A 27,351-nucleotide genomic window follows, 5' to 3' on the forward strand; every position below is an offset into this window, starting at 1 on the left:
ATGGCATTATCTGACGAAATACAGTAGTTCTTCTTAGTTCTCTTGAAACATTCCATCTGAATTATACATGTACAAAAATAAAAAGTGGATTAATACTGTATGCTCTTTCTCAATCCTACACTTCTTCTCGCTATTCAATTTGCGCTACAGTTCTCATAGAATTCTTTCATTGTGCGTTAGGACAAGGTCATGGTCCTTCCTCTGAGGTAATACTTCACAATCCAGGAGGAGACTGTACTCATATCCAAACATGGCATACAGATCGATCTTATTTCTACAGAGATATTGTCGTTTGCACCAAATATACGCCTACAGTATAATTACTGCAAAATTCCTCATGACAATATATATATATATACATATACATATGTTAGTTTTATGCACCATTGTTACAGGATTAAATGGCATCTTCGCACACTTATATTGCAAGTCACATCTACAGATATACATATATAGAATATTTAATACTATTTTAAAAGCATTACAAAATATTTCAGAACCGCAAGCCTATAACTTAATTCAGTCATCTACGACATATACTTCTTTATATACGAAATTTTTTCCATTCTAGTCTACGTCTAAATATCTTTATTACTATGAGACTATTTATCATAATATATGTAGTACTTCTCAGCACACTTTTCTTACATATAAAATCTAGATGCATATGTAAACAGAATATTAAATCCTGTATGATATATATGTATATTTGGATAACAAACCATAAAATATTTCAAACATAATTTCCATTTATGGAATCCCATCAGTTAATAAATAGATTTATTCAGAGAACTTTTCTACTTCTACACATTCATTTTGTTTTTATCCCATTAGTTAATAAATAGATTTATTCAGAGAACTTTTCTACTTCTACACATTCATTTTGTTTTTATTTATTTCTGGGATTGTCCATAATGATATATAGATTAATATGCATGACACCTTAGCTATACATGGGTTCTGGGACATATAAATAGAACATTCAGCTATGTGATATACTTTTCTACTGTGTGGCTTTACCACATCATAAACATTTACTAACTTTAACCACTTACAATAATAGATCAGTTAAACAGATATATCTTTGTGTAATAGTTTTGTTATGTACATATGTACGTTATGTAGCAGCTCTCTTAACGAATAAAAGAAACGTAACTTGCGTTACGATACAAATAGCTTCAGTGAGAATCAAGTTATCACTGAAGAACACAGAGAAAAAGAAAATTTCAAAAGTTCAGTATTTACTTTTAATGGGTGACACTACTGATATCTGCGCATGACACTGGAAATGGGAAAAAATGATGTGTTATGTGTCGACCACATATTAACTTGTAGAATACGTGGAAACAGCAAATTGAGGTGATGTCGATTGGCACTTAATGATGATAGTGCCATCACCATCGGTTACTTTCTCTTGGTTTAATGTTGTTCACTGTTATATTTATAGTACTTTGATGCAAACATTTACTTGAAAGGTATATCATGATTCTGAGAGGCGTACAAAAGATGTAAGAGGCCGCCTTTTATTCTTGATAGGACAAATCTTAGTCGGTAGACGTCGCCGGCTACAGCCAGCTTACGGATGAGAAGACAGCATGCCCGCATTCGAAGGTGACCGGTGGCATTCACTGAAACAGATAATGCCAGAGGTTAGTTTCGCAGTTATTCACAAAAATTCACTATAAAATTAGCCCAGAAAATATTCCATGTCCTCAAAGACAGGCAATTCAACTTACATCATCCAAAACTGCGGCAGATGAAATTGTTGCCACTGTTAAGGTGCTTGAAATACTTTCCAGGCCAATTTTATTTTGTCCATTCTACATACAGACTTATGAACGTAACATCAGACTTAATATAAAATATCGTACAATTCGTAATGCCTTTTACCGTGGGCTGGATCGTCTTGTAACCACTGAATAGGTAATGTTTCGAATGTACACACAAAGTATCAAATAAACTGTGCAGGATGATTTCGTGATGATGGTACAAATTGTCATGGATGGTAGATTAGGGTAAATGTATCAATTTGGGGCAAGGGATCCTGGTCCGGAAATGACCGAGTCGAAAGTTGTAAGCGAAAATCGTTCTGTTGCCTCCGACAGTGGATCTCTTCTACTGCAAGCTTACTGCTTTCCATATTTTTGGAGAGGGCAGTACGGACCAGAACAATAAAACCTGTCTACAAAAACAGGCTATAAAACACACATCTTAAGAGCCATGAGCACTTCTTTAGTAAAAGAGATGTGTTTCACAATAGCAAAGGTGAACGAGTGTTCATAGCTCTTCTGGTCATGTTTACTGGACTTTTTCCCTTGTTTTGATGCGTACCACCACCTCCAAAAATATGTAAGCAAAGAGCTTCCAGCGGAAGATGTCCACGCTCGGATGTAGCGCAACGATTTTCGCTTATAACTTTCGACTCGATCGTTTCCAGAGCAAGGTCCCAAACCTCTGATTAATACATTTACTGTACAAGTTTTTAACATCATAACTGAATCATCACCGCAAATTTTGCAATCAAATAAGTCTAAAAATGCATCATTACTTATCGATATTTATAACAGACAATAAAAATAAGACACGTATAATTAATGAAAAGTATTTATGCCTGAAAAACTACTCCATGTTCGCTACTTTAATGTTATAAAAGAACTGAGTGGGAGAGTACTTTAGTCACCAACAAAAGTGCTTCAGACATGGTGCTTGGCGTCTGTATTTTTGTGGTGAAGATAAGCAGTCAGTGCCCACACAACTACATAGATCTGAGCATTGAGCATCTTAAAAGACTATATGATAGCTACTATGGACTCGCTGATAAAAGAAAGTAAGGATCATACGTGATGGAGCTAATTCCGATTGATGTTATTCAACGTCGCAGATATGGTAAACATGAAACTTCAGATAAAATCAGGCGACAGGGCAGTGGACATTATCGTTTGCTTGATGGAAAGGGTAAGCACTCAAATGTATGTAGAGGAACTTTATACAATAGCTTTCCACATTTCTCACAAAGCAGTTAAAGTTCTCACTGAGTAAAGAAAATAGCAGACATGACCCATGATGTAGCACGAGGAGGTAACAAACCTTTTTAACTGAGTGAAGAATTAAGATTATCTATTAAGGAGAACATCGAATTATTTCTATTGGTAGGAGTTCATCACAGCCGAAAAAGGTGCAGTAAGAAGTTTTTGAGCCTTAATTTGAGCATAAACAGAATGTTGATGGTTACAAGGAGAAAAACGTTGGTACTGGCATCACCTGCAGGGATTACTAGAGCATATTCACAAAAGAATATTCTCATCTACGCTTTGGGAGGCCAAGAACAAATATTTGTTCACTTTGTGAGCAGTTAAACTCTCAGATGAAAACTGCTTCAAATTCCGACAAAAGAATATTTAAAACACAATTGATACTTCATCATCACCAAGAATAGCAGGCATAAGAACACATGAGAAACGACGTATTTGAATGTTGGATACCGTGAAATAACAAACTTGTTATTGCAGTGAACATATAGCAAATAATATTTCTACAACAATGTCGCATTCACAGACGTTTTATTCTAGGCAGCTGTCCATCTATAACACTTGCCTCCATGAGTGTAATACAGACAATAGCTACATTTGTCTTTGGACTGAGACTACTGTTGGTAGAGAAGGAAATGAAATGGGTTCGGTATTGTTACCATTATTAAGCAACTACTTTGGAGAACAGACTCATTTGAAGCTTTGGCGCGGAAACTGCGTCGGTCAAAATAAGAGTCTGACGACCCTAATTACAACTATATTTCTCGTAGCAACTCACAAAATTCAGACTTTTTAGTTCGCTAGGGTTTGCTGTTTTTGGAGGAAATGAAGGAAGTCATGAAGACTTACGTACCAGAAGACGTCAAGAAGATGACTGACAAAGTTCAACATCATAAACATTTTGAGACTGCAACAATCGACAGGACTGATATCAAGGACATTCGTTCAGTGAGTCCATAGATGCTCAGTATCACTTAAATGAAGATCAGTAATATACCCCAGATCTATGTTGAGGATGGACTTCAAAAACGTAACTTGATAAAATTAAAGGAATCTTACAATCACTTAAGACCGTGGGAAGACGTTCGTGTTTTTGAAAAGGTGTTAAATGTACATATTTCTGCAGCAATAGTATATATGAACTTCAGAGAAGCAGGGAAAATAATCTTGAAAAAACTGAAAAAACTCGAAAATATTGTATGCCCTGATACATTCCAGAAGAAGCAAAAGACTTTTCTCTTGACGTTATTAATAACGCAAGCTAATGCTAAATACTAATGTTTAAATACAATATGATAAAAAGTATCCGGACACCCCCAAAAACTTCCTTTCTTCATATAAGGTGCATTATGCTGCTTCCTACTGCGAGGTACTCCATATCAGACACCCCAGTAGTCATTAGACATCGTCAGAGAGCAGAATGGGGCGCTCCACAGAACTCACGGACTTCGAACTTGGTCAGGTGATAGGATGTCACTTGTGTCATACGTCTGCACGCGAGATTTTCACACTCCTAAACATCCCTAGGTTCCCTGTTTCCGATGTGGTAGTGAAGTGGAAACGTGAAGCAACATGTACAGCACAAAAACGTACAGGCCGACCTCGTCTGTTAACTGACAGAGACCGCCAACAGTTGACGAGGGTCGTAATGTGTAATAGGCAGACATGTACACAAGAATTTCACACTCCATCAGGATCCTCTGAAAGTACTATGACAGTTAGGTGGGAGATGAGAAAACTTGGATTTCATGGTCGAGCGTCTGCTCATAAGCCACACTTCACGCCAGTAAATGCTAAACGACGTCTTGCTTGGTGTAAGGAGCGTAAACATTGGACGATTGAACAGTGTAAAAACCTTGTGTGGAGTGACTAATTACACACAATGTGGCTATCTGACGGCAGGGTGTGGGTATGGCGAATACCAGGTGAACGTCATCTTCCAGCGTATGTAGTGCCAACAGTAAAATTCGGAGGCGGTGATGTTACGGTGTGGTCGTGTTTTTCATGGAGGGGGCTTGCACACTTTGTTGTTTTGCGTGGTACATTCACTGCACAGGCCTACATTGATGTTTTAAACAACTTCTTGCTTCCCTCTGTTGAAGAGCAATTGGGGGATGGCGATTTCATCTGTTCATAATGCACGGCCTGTGGTGGAGTGGTTATACGACTATAACACCCCTGTAATAGAGTGACCTGTACAGAGTCCTGACCTGAATCCTATTGAACACCTTTGGGATGTTTAGGAACGCTGACTTTGTGCCAGGCCTCACCGATCGACATCGATACCTTTCCTCAGTGCAGCACTCCGTGAAGAATGGGCTGCCATTTCCCAAGAAACCTCCCAGCAAATGATTGAACGTATGCCTACGAGAGTGGAGGCTGTCATCAAGGTTAAGGGTGCGCCAACACCATGTTGAATTCCAGCATTACCGATGGAGGGCACCACGAACTTGTAAGTCGTTTTCAGTCAGGTGTCCGAATACTTTTGAGCACATAGTGTATGTTGAAACACAGAATATGAGTAGAGGGGGGGTACAGTACACGAAACTGAAGAAAAATGAAATGATACCGTCACAACTTCAGAACCTCATGCTCACCACACACATGATATACAGATTTTGCATATTCTGCTGGTGCGTGAATAGTGTTATCACTTCACAATCCGGTTGCAAAAATTTATCCACAAAATTGAACCGTATTTATTCATTAGCATTAATAGCCAGTACTGGATACACCACAAATTTGGCAGGATTGTGACTCTCATTCAACAAAACTTCCCAAACATCATATACAGGGTGTTACAAAAAGGTACGGCGAAACTTTCAGGAAACATTCCTCACACACAAATAAAGAAAAGATGTTATGTGGACATGTGTCCGGAAACGCTTACTTTCCATGTTAGAGCTCATTTTAGTTTCGTCAGTATGTACTAAACTTCCTCGATTCACCGCCAGTTGGCCCAATTGAAGGAAGGTAATGTTGAACATATGCCTTTACAAGTACGACACAACATGTGGTTCATGCACGATGGAGCTCCTGCACATTTCAGTCGAAGTGTTCGTACGTTTCTCAACAACAGATTCGGTGACCGATGGATTGGTAGAGGCGGACCAATTCCATGGCCTCCACGCTCTCCTGACCTCAACCATCTTGACTTTCGTTTATGGGGGCATTTGAAAGCTCTTGTCTACGCAACCCAGGTACCAAATGTAGAGACTCTTCGTGCTCGTATTGTGGACAGCTGTGATACAATACGCCATTCTCCAGGGCTGCATCAGCGCATCAGGGATTCCATGCGACGGAGGGTGGATGCATGTATCCTCGTTAACGGAGGACATTTTGAACATTTCCTGTAACAAAGTGTTTGAAGTCACGCTGGTACGTTCTGTTGCTGTGTGTTTCCATTCCATGAGTAACGTGATTTGAAGAGAAGTAATAAAATGAGCTCTAACATGGAAAGTAAGCGTTTCCGGACACATGTCCACATAACATATTTTCTTTCTTTGTGTGTGAGGAATGTTTCCTGAAAGTTTGGCCGTACCTTTTCGTAACACCCTGTATATGACAGTAAACGAAAGAGTACTGCGGAGATTTAATAGGAAAGAAATCCACAGACAGCTCCAGAATCCCATAGTCACCAAGCACGTCACTGCTGGTTAGTATACATGTGAATAGTCATAAGACGCCTGAAGGGAACTAATCTTGGTAGCAGTTAACCAACTAAAAGCGAGAATGATAAGATTTGACATACAATAAATCAAAATTTCCGGTGAAGCTACGTAATACACATATGAAGTCTCCGGATTTGGCTAAATGGTGTAGATTCCTGCAAGGGTAAGTAATCTAAAGCCAACAGATATCTTAAAAATTGTGGCTACATGATCAGTTACAAACAAGCTTTACCCTGACTGTCAGTCAATTTTCAGGTAAGATTTTGTGATAACAAAAGTCTCTCAGAAATTTCAATGAGAACAATAGTGCTTTAGGAAGCGTAATGGGAAATTCGCCAAAAATTTTCTCAATGAAACGGAGAATAAGTTTTAACCTCGAATAAGTTTATGTTAATGAATATATGTGTAATCAGCCTCATCTATTAGACGGAGCTCGTGCAAGACAACTTTACTTGGAAGTCGCTTGACCAGTGTCGGCGAATAAATACGGTATTGCAGTGCCTGTGTTGTTCAGAGTTACGATGCAAACGTTCTCTCGGACACGCATTCGTGTCCGAAGGAACACTGCATTGTAATTATGAGTAACACAGGCCCTGTAATATCGTATTTTTTTGGATAGAGTATTAGACTGATGAACTTCAGACCCGTTTGTACCTTTATAGAAGTGGTATTTTAATAAAATACCCTAAATGAGTGTCTCACATATACTTTTCAGTACCTTTTCCTTATTTTCTACAAATCATGATTTGGGCACTTAGACCCGTATAAAACTAAAAGCATCATTTATTAAATGCCATAGACAGTTGGAAGAATTCAACACACCAATAAATAACAGAGGAGAGAGAAATATGTCTACTTTTATTTGATGGTACTTCAATTCCCTTTGTGCAAAAACCAGAAAATGTGCAATTATATCATCATACACGTTTCGTCTTATTAGTAAAAATCGTCGTCGGTGGTGGTATTCTGTTTTCGATTTCAGCAAGTGTCGTCTGCTTCCACGTTGCTGAGGTATTCCTTCGTTTGGCACTGATGTTTTCCGCCGAGTCTCATATTGGTTTAAGCCCTACACATTTCTTTATGTGAAACTGACGCAGCAGGGAACGACAACTGTTTTTTGCGACCTCCTGACATCATCATAGTGAACCTGGTTAATCGTGTGACAAATTTAGTTAACTAAAAGTACACGACCTCAGAGTTTGCCAGTAAATACTGCTACTGCTGTATTCAGTCACGCGTATTATCAAGAAATGTGTAACGCTGCAAAACAACGTGAGAGTAGGCAAAAAACGTCAGTGCCAAAATAGTGCAAATATGAAATACGACACAATACAGCACAAATGATGTTCGTTTGCATACTCCTGACTAAACGTGTGTCTGCAAAACAGAATGTCTCTATATTTTGTCGTATTTCACGTCAAGAAATGTGTAGTGCTGCGAACAAACCTGAGCGTGGTCAAAACACATCAGTTCCAAACGAAGGAGTACCCCAAAAATATGCAAACAAACAACATTTCCTGATGCAAGTCAAAATCTTCTTTAAAATACCACCATTGGCTTTGTTTTACAAAGCGTGCATTTTATTGTTGTTGCAAAGATGGAATTTAAATACCAGTAATAACCGTAAAGCACCTACGGAGGCTATCTCCACTTTTCATTACAGAGACTTACACAAAGTGAAACAGAAATACGAAGATAATGTCAGGGGAATTGTGGATATCGATAAAAGAAAAAATTCGTAGTCAAACAGCCTATATATTCTGGAGCTATGAGCATGTGTGTCTTGCGCATCATGTTAGATAAGCTACACTATGCTACAAATAAATACAGTTATTTATTTCAGTAAGGCAAACAAGTAGACTGCTGCTAATTGGTACCCCATGGGACTCCAGATAAATTTTTGCTACACTCATAATGACGTCGATCATGACGAAACGCTAAATTCAAAAGTTTCATCCTGATCATCCTGCTCTTTAAAGGACGGCTTAGAAACTGTTCAAAGTGTCTACCTCGACTCTAATTACGTTCATTATATCATCACGTTTGTGACATCACATAGAGGTTTGCATTTAATTTACTCGAAAGTAACGATTATTACCACGATCTTTATCTCTGAGTAATGAACAGGGATGAAACGTATTGCTCGCTATACTCCTCATCGTGTGAACAAAATCAGGAATCACCGTAACAGATGCTTGCTCGAAACGGCCTCTGCAAGCTCAATGTACTACCGTTGTTTCTCATTAATATGCTCAGATAGGGCAGACGAAAAGGCGGCCGGCCGCGGTGGCCGAGCTGTTCTAGGCGCTTCAGCCCGGAACTGCGCGACTGCTACGGTCGCAGGTTCGAATCCTACCTTGGGCATGGATGTGTGTGATGTCCTCAGGTTAGTTAGGTTTAAGTAGTTCTAAGTTCTAGGGGACTGATGACCTCAGATGTTAAGTCCCATAGTGCTCAGAGCCATTTGAACCATTTGAACGAAAAGGCATCGCCACTTTTCTCAGATACGTAAACAAAAAAAAGTCAGATTTAAGGTGTGTTATGAAAATTACTGATGTACTGCCTGTCTGAAATATCTTTACAGGCGACACGCACTAGAACTAACTGCGTGTGATCTGAAGTGTCCGGTGTGGCCGAGCGGTTCTAGACGCTACAGTCTGGAATCGCGCGACCGCTACCGTCGCAGGTTCGAATCCTGCCTTGGGTATGGATGTGTGTGATTTCCTTAGGTTAGTTAGGTTTAGGTAGTTATTGTATCTCTTTGATATACATTGAAGCGCCAAAGAAACTGGTATAAGCATGCGTATTCAAATACAGAGATAAGTAAACAGGTAGAATACGGCGTTGCGGTCGGCAACGCCTGTATAACACAGCAAATGTCTGATGCAGTTGTTGGATCGGTTACTGCTGCTACAATGGCAGGTTATCAAGCTTTAAGTGACTTTCAACGTGGTGTTATAGTCGGAACACTAGCGATGGGACACAGCATCTCCGAGGTAGCGATGAAGTGGCGATTTTCCCGTACGACCATTTGACGAGTATACCGTGAATATCAGGAATCCGGTAAAACATCAGATCTCCTACATCCCTGCGGCAGGAAAAAGGTCATGCAAGAACGGGACCAACGACGACCTAAGTGGCTCTGAGCACTATGGGACTTAACTGCTACGGTCATCAGTCCCCTAGAACTTAGAACTACTTAAACCTAACTAACCTAAGGACAGCACACAACACCCAGCCATCACGAGGCAGAGAAAATCCCTGACCCCGCCGGGAATCGAACCCGGGAACCCGGGCGTGGGAAGCGAGAACGCTACCGCACGACCACGAGATGCGGGCACGACGACCTAAGAGAATCGTTTAACGTGACAGAAGGGCAACCCTTCTGCACATTGCTTCAGATTTCAATAATGAGCCATCAGCAAGTGTCAGCATGCGAACCATTCATCGATATGAGGTTCGGAGCCGAAGGCCCACTCGTGTACCCTTCATGACTGCACGACACAAAGTTTTACTCCTCGCCTAGGCCCGTCAACACCGACATTGTCCAATGTTGATGACTGGAAACATGTGGCCTGGTCGGACGAGTTTCATTTCAAATTGTATCGAGAGGACGGACGTGTACGGGTATGGAGACAGCCTCATGAGTCCATGGACACTGCTTGCAAGCAAGGAACTGTTCGAGCTGGTGGAGGCTCTGCGATGGTGTGGGTCGTGTGCAATTAAAGTGATATGGGACCCCTGATACGTCTAGATACGACTCTGACAGGTGGCCCATACGAAAGCATCCTGTCTGATCACCTGCATCCATTCATGTCCATTGTGTATTCTGACTGACTTGGGCAATTCCGGCAGGACAATGAGACACCCCACACGTCCAAAATCGCTACAGAGTGGCTCCAGGCACACTCTTCTGAGTTTAGACAATTCCGCTGGTCACCAGACTTCTGAGAAATGAACATTATTGAGCATATCTGGGATGCCTTACAACGTGCTGTTCAGAATACATCTCTACCCCTTCGTAAACTTACAGATTTAAGGACAGCCGTGCAGGATTTTTGGTGTCAGTTCCCTCCAGCGCTATTTCAGACATTAGTCGAGTGCATGCCACGCCGTGTTGCGACACTTCTGCGTGTTCGAGGTGGTCCTGCACGATATTAGGCAAGTGTACCAGATTTTTGGCTCCTCAGTGTAACTTGGTAATCTAACGTGATACAGACCCAAAACGCCTTATAGTTATATTAGTAGACTGTCAGTTTCGTGAATCCGAACTGAATTTATTCAAAGAACTGCATTACGGAAGCCCCCAAAGCAGTTGTCATTACAACAGCTCCTAGTTTTCCTGTAATATCGTTCTTCAGATACATTGAAGCTTGGCAGCACTGACTGCAGAAAATGAATTTATATCATTAGGATTTATTTTAGCATCCAACATTTATAAATGTTTCAAATGGCTCTGAGCACTATAAAACTTAACTTCTGAGGTCATCAGCCCCTAGAACTTAGAACTACTTAAACATAACTAACCTAAGGACATCACACACATCCATGCCCGAGGCAGGATTCGAACCTGCGACCGTAGCTGTCGCGCGGTTCCAGACTGTAGCGCCTAGAACAGCTCGGCCATCCAAGCCGGCCAACATTTTTACTTCCATATGTTTGAGATAACGGACTCCACATATGATCATCAATACTACTGTCACAGCTAAGTCATTAAGCTATTGTTGTAATATACACCTTTCAACCTCCTCATAAAGCGAGTTTATTGTCTTTAAAGTTAATTGAAATGTTTGCGTTTTTGCCAAATATTTGCGTATTTTTCAACTACACCTTGTCAAAGGTAATAGCGTACTCTTTGAACAGTTATAGGTTAGTGATAATATAATCCGCCAAGCAATCAATATACCGAATAGCATGAGCAGTATTGATAATATCACGCTTTCTTGCATGGTAAATTGATGGTTCTGTGCCCTCTGCTTTCGTCGCACCCTTATTTAATAGCCAGGCGTTCTTTATTGGCTTGTACTAATGTTAACCCACTTTTAAATAGGTGAAAATGATTAACTGATACGGTGTCTTTGTGTGTTCGTTTGCAATTCTGTGTCATTTCTGGTTGCCAGCGTATCACGTGGAAGATCTCTTGATTGCTTCATTTATTACTTACAATGATGTATGGTGTTAGGGAATGCCTTCGTGTCGGGGAAGGTGGAGACTGCGTTGTGTGACAGTGCTGCGCCTAGCAGAACTGTTCGTCTAACAATGATAGAGAAGAATCTACTAGCTTATTGGCTTCATCGGGGAATTCCGGAAGTTTCTCAGTGATTGTGATGGTTAAGAATGTTAATATGTCTGCGTGTGCCTTGAACGTTTCAGTTTGTTGCACTTAAATTGAATTCATCGTGTTTTTACCACAGTCAGATCAATATAAATAAAAATTTTTACGTTCGTTTCGTCAGTGATGGAGACCATAAAGTAGTTAATAAATTCCATTACTTTCTTCCGCGACTGTGGAAAGAAATAACTAGACTAGTAAACAAAATCTCAGGGGCATTGGCCCTAATATTAATAGCACACATAACTTACGAACTTCCCGGTGATCACCGAGTCGAAAGCCTGTCATGGATTTTAGTACTGAAATAGAAACTCGGACTGTGTAGCACAGAGTATTTCCAGTTTGGTCTTTTAGTGCATCATCTTGCTTTAGCGATACAATTACAGACGCCCGTGTTCATCTTAGTCATTTTTAACGATACATTATAATCCAAATTACTCGTACTTATGTTACCTTATTACATGAGTACAAAACCTGGTATTTTGTTTGCATTTCGCAGGTAGATTCTTCCGTAATATGAGGTCAAACAAAACCTTGCTCCACCTTTCATACATGGTTATAAAAGACTTTTCCAGACTTCAGGGCGTATCAAAGTATTTAGCATGAAGCATCCAATTTTGCTCCTTCTGATTTCTTCTGCCTACCTTATAATACACAGGACATTTCTTTCTTTAATGCATCTGCCTCTCCTCCCCCCTATTCCACCCTTGAAAACTTTAGTCAAATTCAGTAAGAGTGACTGTGACAGAATCTGTTCCTATCTTTTCTTTTGGCCACCTATTTTTCTTACTGTTTCTTTTCTTTATTCACAGCACGCTTCATTCTGTATCATGAAACTTTTAATTTATCGTGCATGAAACGTTAATTCTTTACTGCGGCACATTGTAATTAGCAGGCTACTCGTATTGCAGGCTTACTATTGTATTCATATCGCGAATTAATTTTTAATGACATTAATTTTTGCTACATAAATCAACCAATTCTTACTCTATTATTTTTGCCTTCCATGATCGTCGTTTCCTGCCGCAGTTAATACATTTACAAAAGGATTGTAAATTATTTTCTGAAAATTTTGTCACTTTTCAGTTACGTACTCTTACTACACCTAATATCCGCCTCAAGAGCCAAGATCGCTAACGTATGCCTGTGCTCTGGACTCGACTCAGAAGTAAGCTGGTTCGAATACTGGAGGGGATGAAATTTTCGATGCCAGTATTTGGCCAGCAATTTGAGAAGAGGTGGTGGCATAAGATTTCCGACCACCAGTATCTGCACCATTGTCCTAGATTAAAGTCCTACCTCTCCGCAGTGTCTCATGAAGTGAGGGCATATGACACAGTTGATGGTCTCTCGTGATTGGGATTGGGACTTTAAGCTCGAGCCTCATTTGGTGCTATTCGAGAAAAGTAGGCAATGTGCTGACATCGGGTTTCATCTTCTCAGTTCTCCTATCATCATCATCGCATAATATCACACTACACACGCATCCATTGCATTCTTCTACGCTCAATAAATACACATACAACGTAATTCTCATATATTCAAGAGGCCAATGTGCAAGGAGGAAGAACAGCATTTCAGACAGGCAGCTGAACCACGGCCTGGGATATCCAAGCCAGCAATGTCATGCAACATTTACACTTTTACTTCATCTAATGAAGTTTTATATTCTTTGCTTGATTTCTTCTCCACTTGTAAAAAAATAAATAAGAAGCTCTCATCAAAAGGAGCTTGGTTCAAACTACATCCTTTGATGCACATTCCTTCCAAGGCTACAGAAAATACACCCTAAGACAAATATAAAAACCCGACGTGCCAAGAAGAAATTATCCGAACGAAATGGAAATCGGTAGCTGTGATGTACATATACAGACAAACAAATTATTACCGTTTTAGAAAAACTGGATGATTTATTCAAGAGAGAGATCTTCACAAATTGAGCAAGTCAATAAAGCATTGGTCCACATCTGGCTCTTAGGTCTTGGCATTAAATGACAGAGTTACTGGATAACCTCCTGAGGGATATCGTGGAAAGTTCTGTCCAACTGAAGCGTTACATCTTCAAAATCCCCAACTGGTTGGAGGACCCCGCTATAACGCTGCAAACGTTCGCAATTAGGGAGCGATGCGGGGAGCTTGCTCCTCAAGGTAGGGTTTGACAAGCACGACGACAAGCGGCAGAAACTCTCGCACTGTGCGGGTGGACATTATCACGCTGGCCACGATGGCATGCCATGAGGAAAGTAAAACAGGGCGTAAAATATCGTCGAAGTACCAATGTGCCGTAAGAGTGCCGCGCATGACAGCCACAGGAGGCCTGCCATAAAAAGAAATAGCACCCTCTGCCAAGCACTTAAATGTGAATTGCAGAGTAATCATGTAGATGTAGATCATTCTTGGTTGTTAGGCCGTGTGGCGGATGACAGTCATCTGGTATCTCACCGCTGTTCTAGGCGTCTCCAGACACGTCTTCGGTCTGGAATTCCATTGACTGGAGTAGAAATGTCTTCAGCGATGACTCTCATTTCAAACTGAGCCCCGGGGAACCAGCTAATGCGTTGTAAATTAGGAAAATCAAACGGGGATTTGAAACCCGCACCTCCACAATACATTCCCATAAGTAAAATAAACGCATGTATTAGCCTAACAGTAAGACCATTGTCCTCTTTGTAGTAAAAGGATTGCACTAAATAAAAGAAGAATTGCCTTGGAAAATCAGAAATTGTATATAAATCTCGCTGTTGCCATTTGTTCTTACTACACACCTGGACAGTATTATAGCAGTTCCATGTACGAGTCACAATAGAACATGAAAACAGTGCCACTGATAGTGATATAAGAAAACTATAAAAGTTTCAGATGAGTACGATTAAATAACGTAGTTTATTATATTCTACTCCATCTGCAATACTATACTTTTAGCAACCAGTTTTGGCTGTCGACTAATCGATGACCACATTGTATGAAAAACCTTTCCTCCATGAGGGATACAGTAATCACAATTTCTGTTAATATTTAACAAAAATTTTAACAGAATGTATATGAAGAGCACACTTTATACATAAGGTCTCCAAATAATGTCTGTTTTGACGTTGTTGCGAAAACCATTACATGTTGCTGTGAATAGACCAAACTTTTCACAATACGAGTGATGATTGCTTACATTTTTCCAAAACCACTGATGGTTTTGTGGAATAGAAGGGGTAGGAAGTGATGTCCATTCACTTGTCGTAAAGTAAAAGTATTTTTCTTCATTTGTGTGGCCATAGTGGCTTAGTTGCTTTATAATTCTTGAAGGTGTTTTTGGTTCTGTCTATGCAAAACCGCTAATGATTTTGTGGAATAGAAGGCGTAGCAGGTGTTGTCCATTCACTTGTCATAAAGTAAAGTATTTTTCTTCATTTGTGTGGCAATAGTGGCATAGATGCTTTATAATTCTTGAAGGTACTTTTCGTTCTGTCGATGCAACTACAAAAATGTGTGATTTTTTTCACCAGACGAGTTTCGCTTTATTGACGTAAAGCATCATCAATGGTGGTGATTTTCGGTTGTTTTCTCGCTTACATCTGGAAATTCCGTCTGCTAGAACATCGTTGTTTTTCTGCGTTAGACACTCATAATTTTGATCTAACTTTTAGTTGTTCTGCACCACTACACATTTTTTATGTTTTTCATAACATACTTTTATACGGACCACTGTATTCTGTTTCTTTTTGTGCTTCTAAGAAGCTTATGCTTAGAAGCACAAAAACAAAGAGATGTGCTATCAGACGGCATACCCGACGTAAGTGAGAAATCAACCAAAAATCACCACCACTGATGGTCCTTTACCTCAATAAAGCGAAACGCGTCTGATGAAAAAAAAAATCACGCATTTTTGTAGTTGCAACGTCAGAACAAAAGTACCCTCAAGAAAAATATTTTTAGCTAAAAATAATAAAGAAACAGATGTTACCTTAACTGAGTCATTGCAGAAACAGTAGTTGTTTTGAACAATTCTGTAACGTTGAATTTATAGCAGATACTCCAAGTTATTGGGTCATGGAAGAAATGTTTCTGTAAAACAAATCTCAATACGTGCCGGGTCATTCATCGTTTTTCAGGAAGAGGTGAGAAGGTAACGAGACTGGCTGGTCGAAACAGGTTGTGGAAATGAATGAAAATGTAACTGCAGGAGGAGGGGGGAGGATAAGATTAGTATTTAAACCTCCCGTTGACAACGAGGTCATTGGTGACGGAGCACAAGCTCGGATTGGGGAAGGATGGGGAGGTAAATCGACCGTGCCCTTTCAAAGGAACCACCCCGCCATTGGCCTGAAGCGATTTAGGGGAATCATGGAAAATCTAAATCAGGATGGTCGGATGTGGATTTGAAAATGTAATTGGAGTCGCTGTTTGATTATAATACACTTATGCAGTTGCGGAACACCACTGAGTATTACAATAAACATAGACGAAACAAATTAGAGTATTTCATTAGTAGGATATCGAAGTAGACAGGTTTGTTAGATAATTTTGTATTACCTGCGAGACTACGTCTATCCAAGTCGATAGTTGTTTGGTGCCTAACACTGGTGTCAAAACAAACTTCAATGATGCTGACAGAATTATAAAGCGTATTCACGCAGCATGCAGTGTCATGCTAGGTGGCAGAAGCAAATAGATATTGTTAACATCACGACTGGAGTGTTATCTTGTTGGATAGTAATATTAGGAATGAGCGGAACGTATGATATGGTTTAGGTCTGTACGTCATCTCTGTGCTATCGAAAACCCCTTAACTTCATAAAAGCCTTGATCACCTGTCATCAGCCAAGGTGACCTCTAAAATCAGGAGCAAGAAAGTTGAAACAGTGGACACTTGAATCTTAAAAACGAGGGCAGGTTTCATGTTCTTGTTTAGGCTTCCGTGGTTTCCTTGTTTCAATTCTTGCAACGAAGACACAGTCGATTCTTTCCCATGTTTGTTTAATCCGAGGTGATGATTGATCTCCAGTGACCTAGATGATGACAATACGTTAGCTTCTAAATGCCTGTGTAAACCTAGATGCGTATTTCGTACAGATTTTTTTTTGGAAATTACTCGATTACCTTGCTGTAACATAATCAAGGCACCCGCATTAGGCGCATGAATGCTCTGGCATGCATTTGGGTTTGTAGTGCGGACACAACGTCTGCCTAAGCAAAATAATAATTAAGTAAGAATTACTGAAATCCAGCAATAACAACAATAGCTGTAATGCTGAATATTGAAGTAATATGTGCCTGTGTTGGTAAAGACTAGCAGTGCACGTAAGAGAAACTTCCGCATAGAAACAGATGAAACCTGAATGGATTTCTGCTGATAAATAGCGCATGAAGCAAGAAACGAAGTTCGGAAACGGAAGGAAGATACGTTTAATAAATTATCCAGAATTGTAGAAATTTTATACAATTGTAGAATTGTAGAAACTGTAGAAAACTTAAAGGAAGAACAGATACCATGCAACAACCTTTTGCGCCACAGAAGATAAGGAGGAAAAGAGAATATAAGTAAAAACGAAACAAAGCGAAAGTCTTGAAGGGTACAGATATCTCTATAAAGAATGTAGAGAAAGTGTGAGGTCGAAATCTTACTGGAAGAAGCCAGTGTGAAGCGCACAACAAAACCCTGTAGACTGACACAAACGAAAGATGTGGCACCTCAATATAATATGCAGTTATAGTGCTTAGTGTTGGGAGGGACGACACGGCCTTCTGGACTACAATGAAAGTTCTATCTGTTGCAGATAAAGGCATGGTTACTTCTGTGAACTTATGGTGGCCAAAGGTATAATCTTTCTTCAGTGGAAACGACAGCGCCACATCACATCTGGGTGGAAACAAACTGAAGTCTTCTTTCTAGCAAAGGACTGGCCATCGAGCTGGCGCTGTGCGTTTCAGGTTAATAACGTTTATTTAAAAACGCCTTACAGACTCGACAGTTTATTACCAAAATCACTGAACATGAACAAAATATTTGTGGAAAGCGTCGTCTGAGAAAGAAAGCGTTCCTATACTGCCCTGGTGCCTTCACATTAAGAACTCTTTTTACAGTTGAGGTAGCAATACTAAGTGCCATATTTCTGTGATTACACGAGACTGAAACTTCTACCATTTGTGAGTAATGTTTGTGAAAACGTCAACATAAAAAGAATTGCTCGAATGAATCCGAGAGCAGAGGATGCGTAGAGAAATGATTAAGATGGTAAAGAAATGGAGTACCGATAACACTAGCTGTAATCGTACTTGTGTGACAGGAAAAGTCATCGTTTACCCAATCATAATCAATGAATATGCATTAAACAAAATGAAAAACGAAACGATGTGCCACTGCGATTCGTCGACGTCGAATAAAGGCGTTTGTCACCTTTTGGCTCTTACAGTGCATGCTGAAAAGACAGCGAGCAAGGTCAGAAACGAAAATTGTTTTTGGCTTATCTCAGTGTACTGTTATGAGGGCATTGCTGTTTCCGATGTATCTAAATGATGTGTTGGATAACATTTATAGCTCTATGAAGCTGTTCGCGGACGACTTACTTTATTTGATCTAAAGTGTGCGCATTCCTCAATGTAATGTAAAATTCACCACCAGATGTCACGAGACGCGGAGCCGCTAGCATAAATGAAGAGGGGAGTGTTTTGCTGTCAGCAAAAAAGCAGTAACAGCACAAGGGGTCGTTAAAGAGAGGTCTGTGTCTTCGAATATGGACTAGTCATTAAAGGTCACTTACGTAAAATATATAAGAGTGACATTTCAACGCATCTAAAGCCGTCCATATCGACTGTTGGTGATGTGACTGTGAAAGGAAATGATAGGAATCAACCAAGACCAGGCAGACCGCATGTAATGTCGGATAGGGACCGTTGAGCAATACGAAGTGTGGCTGTAAAACATCGCATAAAATCAGAGGAAGGATTCCCTGTTGAGTTAGAAAGTACTACCTGTAGTAAGCATAAAGGAGGACGAAAATTGGAGTACGAATTGAAGTTCATTGAAAAGAAAGGAAAACTTCGAGGCTTGCCGGAGAAGAGAAATCTGTGAACATCGAATATAGATTTAAGTGTTATTAAGCCTTTTCTGAAAGTATTTGCACGGAGTGTAGCTATGCATGGAAGTGAAACACGGACGATACACAGATTAGAGAAGAAGATAATAGAAGATTTAGAAATGTGGTGCTACAAGATAATGCTAAAGATCAGATGGGTAGATCACGTAATGAATGAGGAGGTACTGAATACAATTGGGTAGAAAAGAAGTTTGTGGCACAGCCTGACTAGAAGAAGGGATCGGCTGATAGTACACAATCTGAGACACCGAGGGAACACCAATTTAGAATAGGAGGAAAGTGTGGGGTGTAAAAATCGTAGAGTGAGACCGAGAGATGAATGCAGTAAACAAATTCCGAACAATGTAAGTTGGAGTTGTTATTCGGAGATGAAGAGGCTTGCACAGGATAGAGTAGCATGGGGAACTGCATCAGACCACTCTTCGGACTTCGGACTGAATACCACAACGACAGTGTAGTTGTGTTAGAACCTTCGTACCAAGTCCTGAGAGACTTGCAGAGAATGATCGCCTGGTGCAGAGATTGGCAGCCGACTGTCCATGTAAATAAACGCATTATAATGTGTATAAATAGATGAGCAGATCCGTTTTCGTTGGATTACGCGATCAGTAATCAGTCAAAACCTTAAGTTATATGGAATTTCTTTCCGGATCAATTTAAATCAATTTATCTATGAGAAATTCAGATGCTAAACTCGGAAGAGGCCCGAGGAAGTATAATCCATGTTAGAAAAGGCCGCCCACAAGAACCTAATACGGTGTACTATTGAGTATTGATCGACAGACTAGGAACCTTACCAAGATTTGTTTTGTCAGCTAGCGACTGTCTCGGAAATGATCAATACAGCCATCGCAGATTTTACAAGACAGACGATGGCATCGCAGAGAACTATACGCACAACATTACAAGAGGCCACGTTCCAAAATGAGTAGAGACACATATTGCTTCCTCCAACATACGCATTCGTAATAAACACGACCATCTAATAAAACAGCCTATACAGAGGGATATCCACAATATTTCTCCCCGTGTACCATTCTTGAAAGAGGAAAATGTTAGTAGTACGGGGTATAGTTTCCAGTGTGTACACTGGGTGGTGGCTTGGAGAATACTCATGTAGATTTACACTGTAGGCCATCAGAATTGCAACACCATGAAGGTGGAATACAACAAAAGTCAAAGTGATATTAAGTGTACCACGTGTTTGGCTATGCATATGATCAACATTTCAGTGAAACGGTACTAACGCCATATACACTTCGTACGTAATGAAAGATTACGGAGGGGTTTCTCATTCAGAAATGGCATTTGAATGTTGTTAGTTTGTGAGAAAATGGTGTTATGCCTAGTACAACAACGAAAACGTGGAACAGCAGGTGACAGAATTTTACAGACTCGTGGTCTGTCGAGAGTGCGGTTTATTGTTCGGAGGTTCGGTGTGATAGGACCGTTATTTTCTATATACACTACTAGCCATTAAAATTGCAATACCAAGAAGAAATGCAGATGATAAACGGGTATTCATTGGACAAATATATTATACTAGAACTGGCATGTGATTATATTTTCACGCAATTTGGGGGGCAAAGATACTGAGAAATGAGTACCCGGAACAACCACCTCTGGCCGTAATAACGGCCGTGATACGCCTGGGCATTGAGTCAAACAGAGCTTGGATGGCGTGTACAGGTACAGCTGCCCATGCAGATTCAACACAATACCACAGTTCATCAAGAGTAGTGACTGGCATATTGTGACGAGCCAGTTGCTCGGCCACCATTGACCAGACGTTTTCAATTGGTGAGAGATCTGGAGAATGTGCTGGCCAGGGCAACAGTCGAACATTTTCTGTATCCAGAAAGGCCCGTACAGGACCTGTAACATGCGGTCGTGCGTTATCCTGCTGAAATGTAGGGTTTCGCAGGGATCGAATGGAAGGGTAGAGCCACGGGTCGTAAGACATCTGAAATGTAACGTCCACTGTTCAACGTGCCGTCAATGCGAACAAAAGGTGACCAAGACCTGTAACCAATGGCACCCCATAACATCACGCCGGGTGATACGCCCGTATGTCGATGACGAATACACGCTTCCAATATGCGTTCACCGCGATGTCGCCAAACACGGATGCGATCATCATGATACTGTAAACAGAACCGGGATTCATCCGAAAAAATGACTTTTTGTCATTTCTGCACCCAGGTTCGTCGTTGACTACACCATCGCAGGCGCTCCTGTCTGTGATGCAGCGTCAAGAGTAACCGCAGCCATGATCTCCGAGCTGATAGTCCGTGCTGCTGTAAACGTCGTCGAACTGTTCGTGCAGACGGTTGTTGTCTTCCAAACGTCCCCATCTGTTGACTCAGGGATCGAGGCGTGGCTGCACGATCCGTTACAGCCATGCAGAAAAGATGCCTGTCATCTCGACTGCTAGGGATACGACGCCGTTAGTATCCAGCAAGGCGTTCCGTATTACTCTCCTGAACCCACCGATTCCATATTCTGCTAACAGAACCAATGCGAGCAGCAATGTCGCGATACAATAAACCGCAATGGCGATAGGCTACAAGCCGACCTTTATCGAAGTCGGAAACGTGATGGTACGCATTTCTGCTCCTTACACGAGGCATCATGACAACGTCACACCAGGCAACGCCGGTCAACTGCTGTTTGTGTATGAGAAATCGGTTGGAAACTTTCCTCATGTCAGCACGTTGTAGGTGTCGCCACCAGCGCCAACCTTGTGTGAACGCTTTGAAAAGCTAATTATTTGGGTATCACAGCATCTTCTTCCTGTCGGTTAAATTTCGCGTCTGTAGCATGTCATCTTCGTGGTGTAGCAATTTTAATGGCCAGTAGTGTACATAAATGATCTGGCTGACAGGGTAAACTGCAGTCTGTGGCTGTTTGCTCATAATGCTGGATCACAACGTTGCAAAGCGATATGAAATGGAACGAACATGTGAGGACTGTGGTAGGGAAGGTCAGTGGTCGACTTCGGTTTATTGAGAGAATTTTGGGAAAATGTGGTTCACCTGTAAAGGAGACCGCATATAGGGCGCTAGATCGACCTATTCTTGAGTACTGCTCGAATGTTTGGGATCCGTACCAGTTTGGGTTAAACGAAAACAGTGAAGCAGTTCAGAGACGTCCTGTTAGGTTTGTTACCGGTAGGTTTGAACAACCCAGGAACGCTATTGAGGAAATTTAGGGAACCGGCTTTTGAAGCTGACTTGAAAGTAATTCTACTGCCGCCATCATACATTTCGTGTAAGGACAACGAACATAAGATACAAGAAATAGGGCACAAACGGAGGCATATAGACAGTCTTTCCCCTCACTCTGTTTGCGAATGATACAGGAGAGGTAATGACTAGTAATGGTAGAGGGCACCCTCCGCCACGCACTGTATGTTATCTTGCGGAGTACGTATGTAGATGTAGGCCTAGAGTTGGTGATTTGATGCAGTATGGAAGGATGTGGTGTCAGCAAACCACTCTCCCGGCCGTTGACAGTTTTCGTGACATAGACTATCTCCTTTTCGGCCAAGTAACTCCTCAGCTGCCATCAGGAGGCTAAGTGTACCTCGTTCCCGTCCTCCCAGCAACGAAAAATCCCCAGATAATCCGGGATCCGAACCCGGGTCCTCCACACAGCAGTCAGCAGCGGTGACCATTTAGCCACGGAGGCGCTCTCATTCAGACCATACTCGATTCCATGCCTCGACTACTGCAGCACGTTACGGCTTCAAGTGCTTTCTCACACGAAACCTTTTTTTTTTAACTATAGTGATATACACAGTCTGTGCTGCAAATATCTTAACACTGCAATTTTTACTAATGTTTCTGCGCATTAGCCAAATATTTCATGAACTTTGTATTTTTTGAGACTTATTTTGACTGTTGCAACTTCATCAGTGAAGATTTCCTCAGGAATATCACATAGCCTAGATAGTATGCCAATTTTTTTCCTTTTTTCAATTTTTGCACACGACAGCAAAAACTTTGGGAATTTTGACATGTATAACATATGTTCGACGAAAGAAATGTTTTCTAATTTTGACTTATGATAGCGATAGTGCACTAACATCGCGAACTACAAACCTTAAAATGGGAACAGAATAGTAGTGTTTACTTTCAATGCCCCCCTCTCAAGCGAGATTCGCTCCGCGTCTGAGAATGACCACAATCTCCTGGTTAAAACTCGTGAGCTGTTGCGCACGTCAGCGAAAGTGGTTGTTAGCTTGTTTTTATCGGCTATTAACGTCCCATCGACAGCGAGGTCGTTAGAGGGTGGAGTGCTGAATCAGATTTAACAAGGTCGCTGCGCCAGCCGCCTCGTAGAATCTACTGAGCCACGTCACTTCGATTACAGTCCACTACACGCTGTGACAGAATATCAAAATGTTATTGTGTTTTTCTCATTATGCTTGTCACACTGTAATTCGTACGACAAAGTTTTCTCTATATACTTAACACGAGGTGCTCTGTTAGTTGGTAACTGCTACACTTCGCTACTTAGACAGTCTACAACAGTGCACAGCATGATTACTTTCATCATAGCTACGTTTGTTCTCTTGAAATGAGCACAACTTGCTACATCAACGTAAAAGTGTACCATCCACGAAAGGTTTAGGTTAATGGCGCTCTTAGTCGTAAGTAGGTCCACGACACTGTTACTCTCAGGATTCGAACCACACAAATTCTAGTGAAAGTCTTTTTTGAGGTGAGAGCAGGATGTTAAAACAATTCACCATTAATTAAGTGGTGATAAGCGTTCTCAGTGTTTCGTCATAATAGAGAAAACATTAGCCGCCATATAGAAGAATATCTAAGTATGTTATTTTTCTTTGAAATCAAACACAGGGAGTAAATGGCTCTATAACATTCCGTTAATGCAGGAAACAGCGTCTCAAATATAATCGGAGAAAGAGTATGTAATCATACGGTCTTCAGTGGTATGCTTCGATGATTTTTCCATTGAACGTTGAAAATTTAACACGCTGTTCAATGGTTGTTAGGATAATATCGACATGTCTCAGGAACTATTGTCAGTAACATAAAAACGACTTATGACATTTTGACAAAGAGGAGGAGGACTGTCTCGTGGGGAACTCATTTGGCCAGAAAAGTCTGATAATGGTCCAGAACTTGCATCAGATCGATTCAAAGCATGTTTGGAGAATACAAGAATTCGACATATAAAAATCTCGGCGTATTTTCCTCAAGAAAATATGAGCGAGAGGATTATGCGTGAATCAGATGGGTTATGTCGAACCTATTTTGCAAGAAAGCGTCCTACATCGGCCGATTATATCGAAAACTTTTAAGATTTCATCAACAGCCTCAAGCATGGAGCAACAGAGTTAGCTCCTTGCAAACTGATGTTCAGTCAGGAACAACATAATTTCGTTTCAAGTGTGGTTGATTTTTCATTTTTGCCTAAAATCTCCCTAGATAAAAAAAAAATACAGGACAGAAAGAGACGTCGTCATGGTGGTGGCAAGTTCCTATTGAACCAAACTGAAGAGGACTTCGGTCCCTAGGCTGACATACTACTCAATCTAACTTAACGATAAGGGCAACACACACAACCATGCCCGAGGGAGGACTCGAACCTCCGACGGGGGGAGCCAGGCGAAAGGGGCAAGGCGCCTTAGACCGTGCGGCTACCCCGAGCCGCGACGCCGTCATGCAAATGCTGATGAGGACGTACAAATACATTCTGGAAAATAGAGGCTAAGATACAGCCGATTGATCAAACTTCCTGTAAGCAAAAGGCAGAACTAAGAGCAGTGATAACCAAACATTGCAGTATTCAAGAAAGGTAGTAGGAGTAATCCACTTAATTACAGGCCCATATCATTAACGTCGATAAGCGGCAGGATTCTAGAACATATATTGTGTTCGAACATTATGAATTACCTCGAAGAAAACGCTGTATGAAACACAGTAAACATGGGTTTACAAAACACCGTTCTTGTGAAACACAACTATCTCTTTATTCGCATGAAGTGTTGAGTGCTATTGACAAGGTATTTCAGATCGATTCCGTATTTCTGGATTTCCAGAACTGACACTGTACGGCACAAACGGCTTATAGTAAAATTTCGTGCTTTTGGAATATCGTCTCTGTTATGTGACTGGGTTTGTGACTTCCTGTCAGTGAGATCACAGTTCGTAATAATGGACGGAAAGTCATTGAATAAAACAGAAGTGATTTCTGCCGTTCCCTAGGGTATTGTTATAGGCACTTTACTGTTCCTTATCTACATAAACGATTTGGGAGACAATCCGAGTAGCCGTCCTAGGTTGTTTGCAGATGACACTGTCGTTTATCGACTAATATAGTCATCAGAAGATCAGAACAAGTTGCAAAATGATTTAGAAAAGATATCTGAATGGTGTGAAAATTGGTAGTTGACCCTAAATAACGAAAAGTGTGAGGTCATCCACATGAGCGCTAAAAGGAATCCGTTAAACTTGGGTTACACGATAAATCAGTCAAATATAAATGCCGTTAATTCAACTAAATACCTAGGAATTACAATTACGAACAACTTAAATTGGAAGGTACACATAGAAAATGTTGTGGGGAAGGCTAACCAAATACTGCGTTTTATTGGCAGGACACTTAGAAAATGTAACAGACCTACGCTTGTCCGTCCTCTTTTAGAATACTGCTGCGCGGTGTGGAATCCTTACCAGATAGGACTAACGGAGTACATCGAAAAACTTCAAAAGTTCAGCACGTTTTGTATTATTGCAAAATATGGGAGAGAGTGTCACAGAAATGATACAGGATTTGGGCTGGACATCATAAAAAGAAAGGCGTTTTTCGTTGCGACGGAATCTTTTCACGAAATTCCAGTCACCAACTATCTCCTCCGAATGCGGAAATATTTTGTTGACGCCGACCTACATTGGGAGAAACGATCACCACGATAAAATAAGGGACATCGGAGATCGTAGGGAAAGATACAGGCGGTCGTTCTTTCCGTGCGCTATACGAGACTGGAATAATAGATAATTGTGGAGATAGTTAGATGAACCCTCTGTCAGGCACGCAAATGTGATTTGCAGAGTATCCATGTAGATGAAGAATGTATTTTACAGTAAGCCAGGTACTGTAAAAAGTTATGAGTGTCATTTAAGTGTAAGACTTGGGCAAGTCTTGTTCAAAATACCTTACCATGCACATGTTGCTAGGAAGGAAATAGTCAAGAAAGAAATTCAACTTATGTTGCATTGGGAATTATTGAACAAGCATTTAGTGAATTTATTAATCCCTTTGTTCTGGTACGGAAGTGTCACGTTAGTGATGGACGCCCACTGGTAAAATGAAACAGTAGTGCGAGAGAGTGACCGCCCCCAAAATATGCCCGAGTTACTGAGAAAATTCCGAGCCAGCAACTATCCTCACCTGATATAACGTGTGGATACTGGAATTTGCCTCTGGCAAAATAATCTCGTAAATATACGGAATTTTTATACGTGGGGGTATTCTATCAATACACAGTAGACCCATTTGGATTAAATATTTCTGTATGTGCTTTTGTAAGAGTAATGGCTCATTTATTGGGGAAAGAAATGTTAGAGCAGATGACAGTTTAGGTAGACGATACACTGTTGGCCCATCCCACATTAGAAAACAAGGTTAATCTATGAAAGAAAGTGTTGTAAGAAATAGAAAAATGACTCATGAAGTTAAAGTTAGAGCATACCGAATGCGTTAAAGGTAAATTAAATTTCTTGGGCCATGAAATTTGCAGAGAGGGAATTTTACATGATCCTTCCAAAGACTGCAGATTGAGGTACCTAAGAACAAAAAGAAACTCATATCTATGTTTGTATTATTCTGGTTCTACCGACATTTTGAGGGTGGTCAATCATCTGACGCACTGTGCCTACGTCTATTACTGAAAAAGATACGTGTTGGGTTTGGACAAAAGAATGCCAGTCCGCCTCTGGAGAACTGAAAATAGGGCAATAGATCATCTTCCACAGATTGGGAAGCCCATTTCTATGTTTGTTGCCCGTATATTGAAGTCATTCGCTGCAATGATCAGAGCATAATTATAGTATCTTGAAATTAGGGATCTAGCTATCGTATTTATTGTGTAGAAGTTTGATCATTACCTGTTAGGTCACTAGCTATAATATACAAGCTTGCAAATGAAGTGGTGCAAAACTCATAAGGTGGGCGCTATATTTTCAGCGGTACAACCTTGG

General features: G+C 40.7%; 1 protein-coding gene across 1 annotated transcript in view; it reads right to left on the minus strand.

Annotated features, from left to right (window-relative positions):
- Positions 1–770: 770 nt before the first annotated feature.
- Positions 771–27,351, minus strand: part of LOC126249178 (protein tipE) — a 509,628-nt gene continuing 483,047 nt past the window's right edge. The window contains exon 3 of the mRNA XM_049950833.1: positions 771–1,628. Within this exon, the coding sequence (XP_049806790.1) occupies positions 1,577–1,628 (52 nt within the window). The 3' untranslated portion in view covers positions 771–1,576. The remainder of the gene's footprint in view (positions 1,629–27,351) is intronic.

This window comes from Schistocerca nitens, chromosome 3, assembly GCF_023898315.1.
Source record: "Schistocerca nitens isolate TAMUIC-IGC-003100 chromosome 3, iqSchNite1.1, whole genome shotgun sequence".
Classification (NCBI taxonomy): domain Eukaryota; kingdom Metazoa; phylum Arthropoda; class Insecta; order Orthoptera; family Acrididae; genus Schistocerca; species Schistocerca nitens.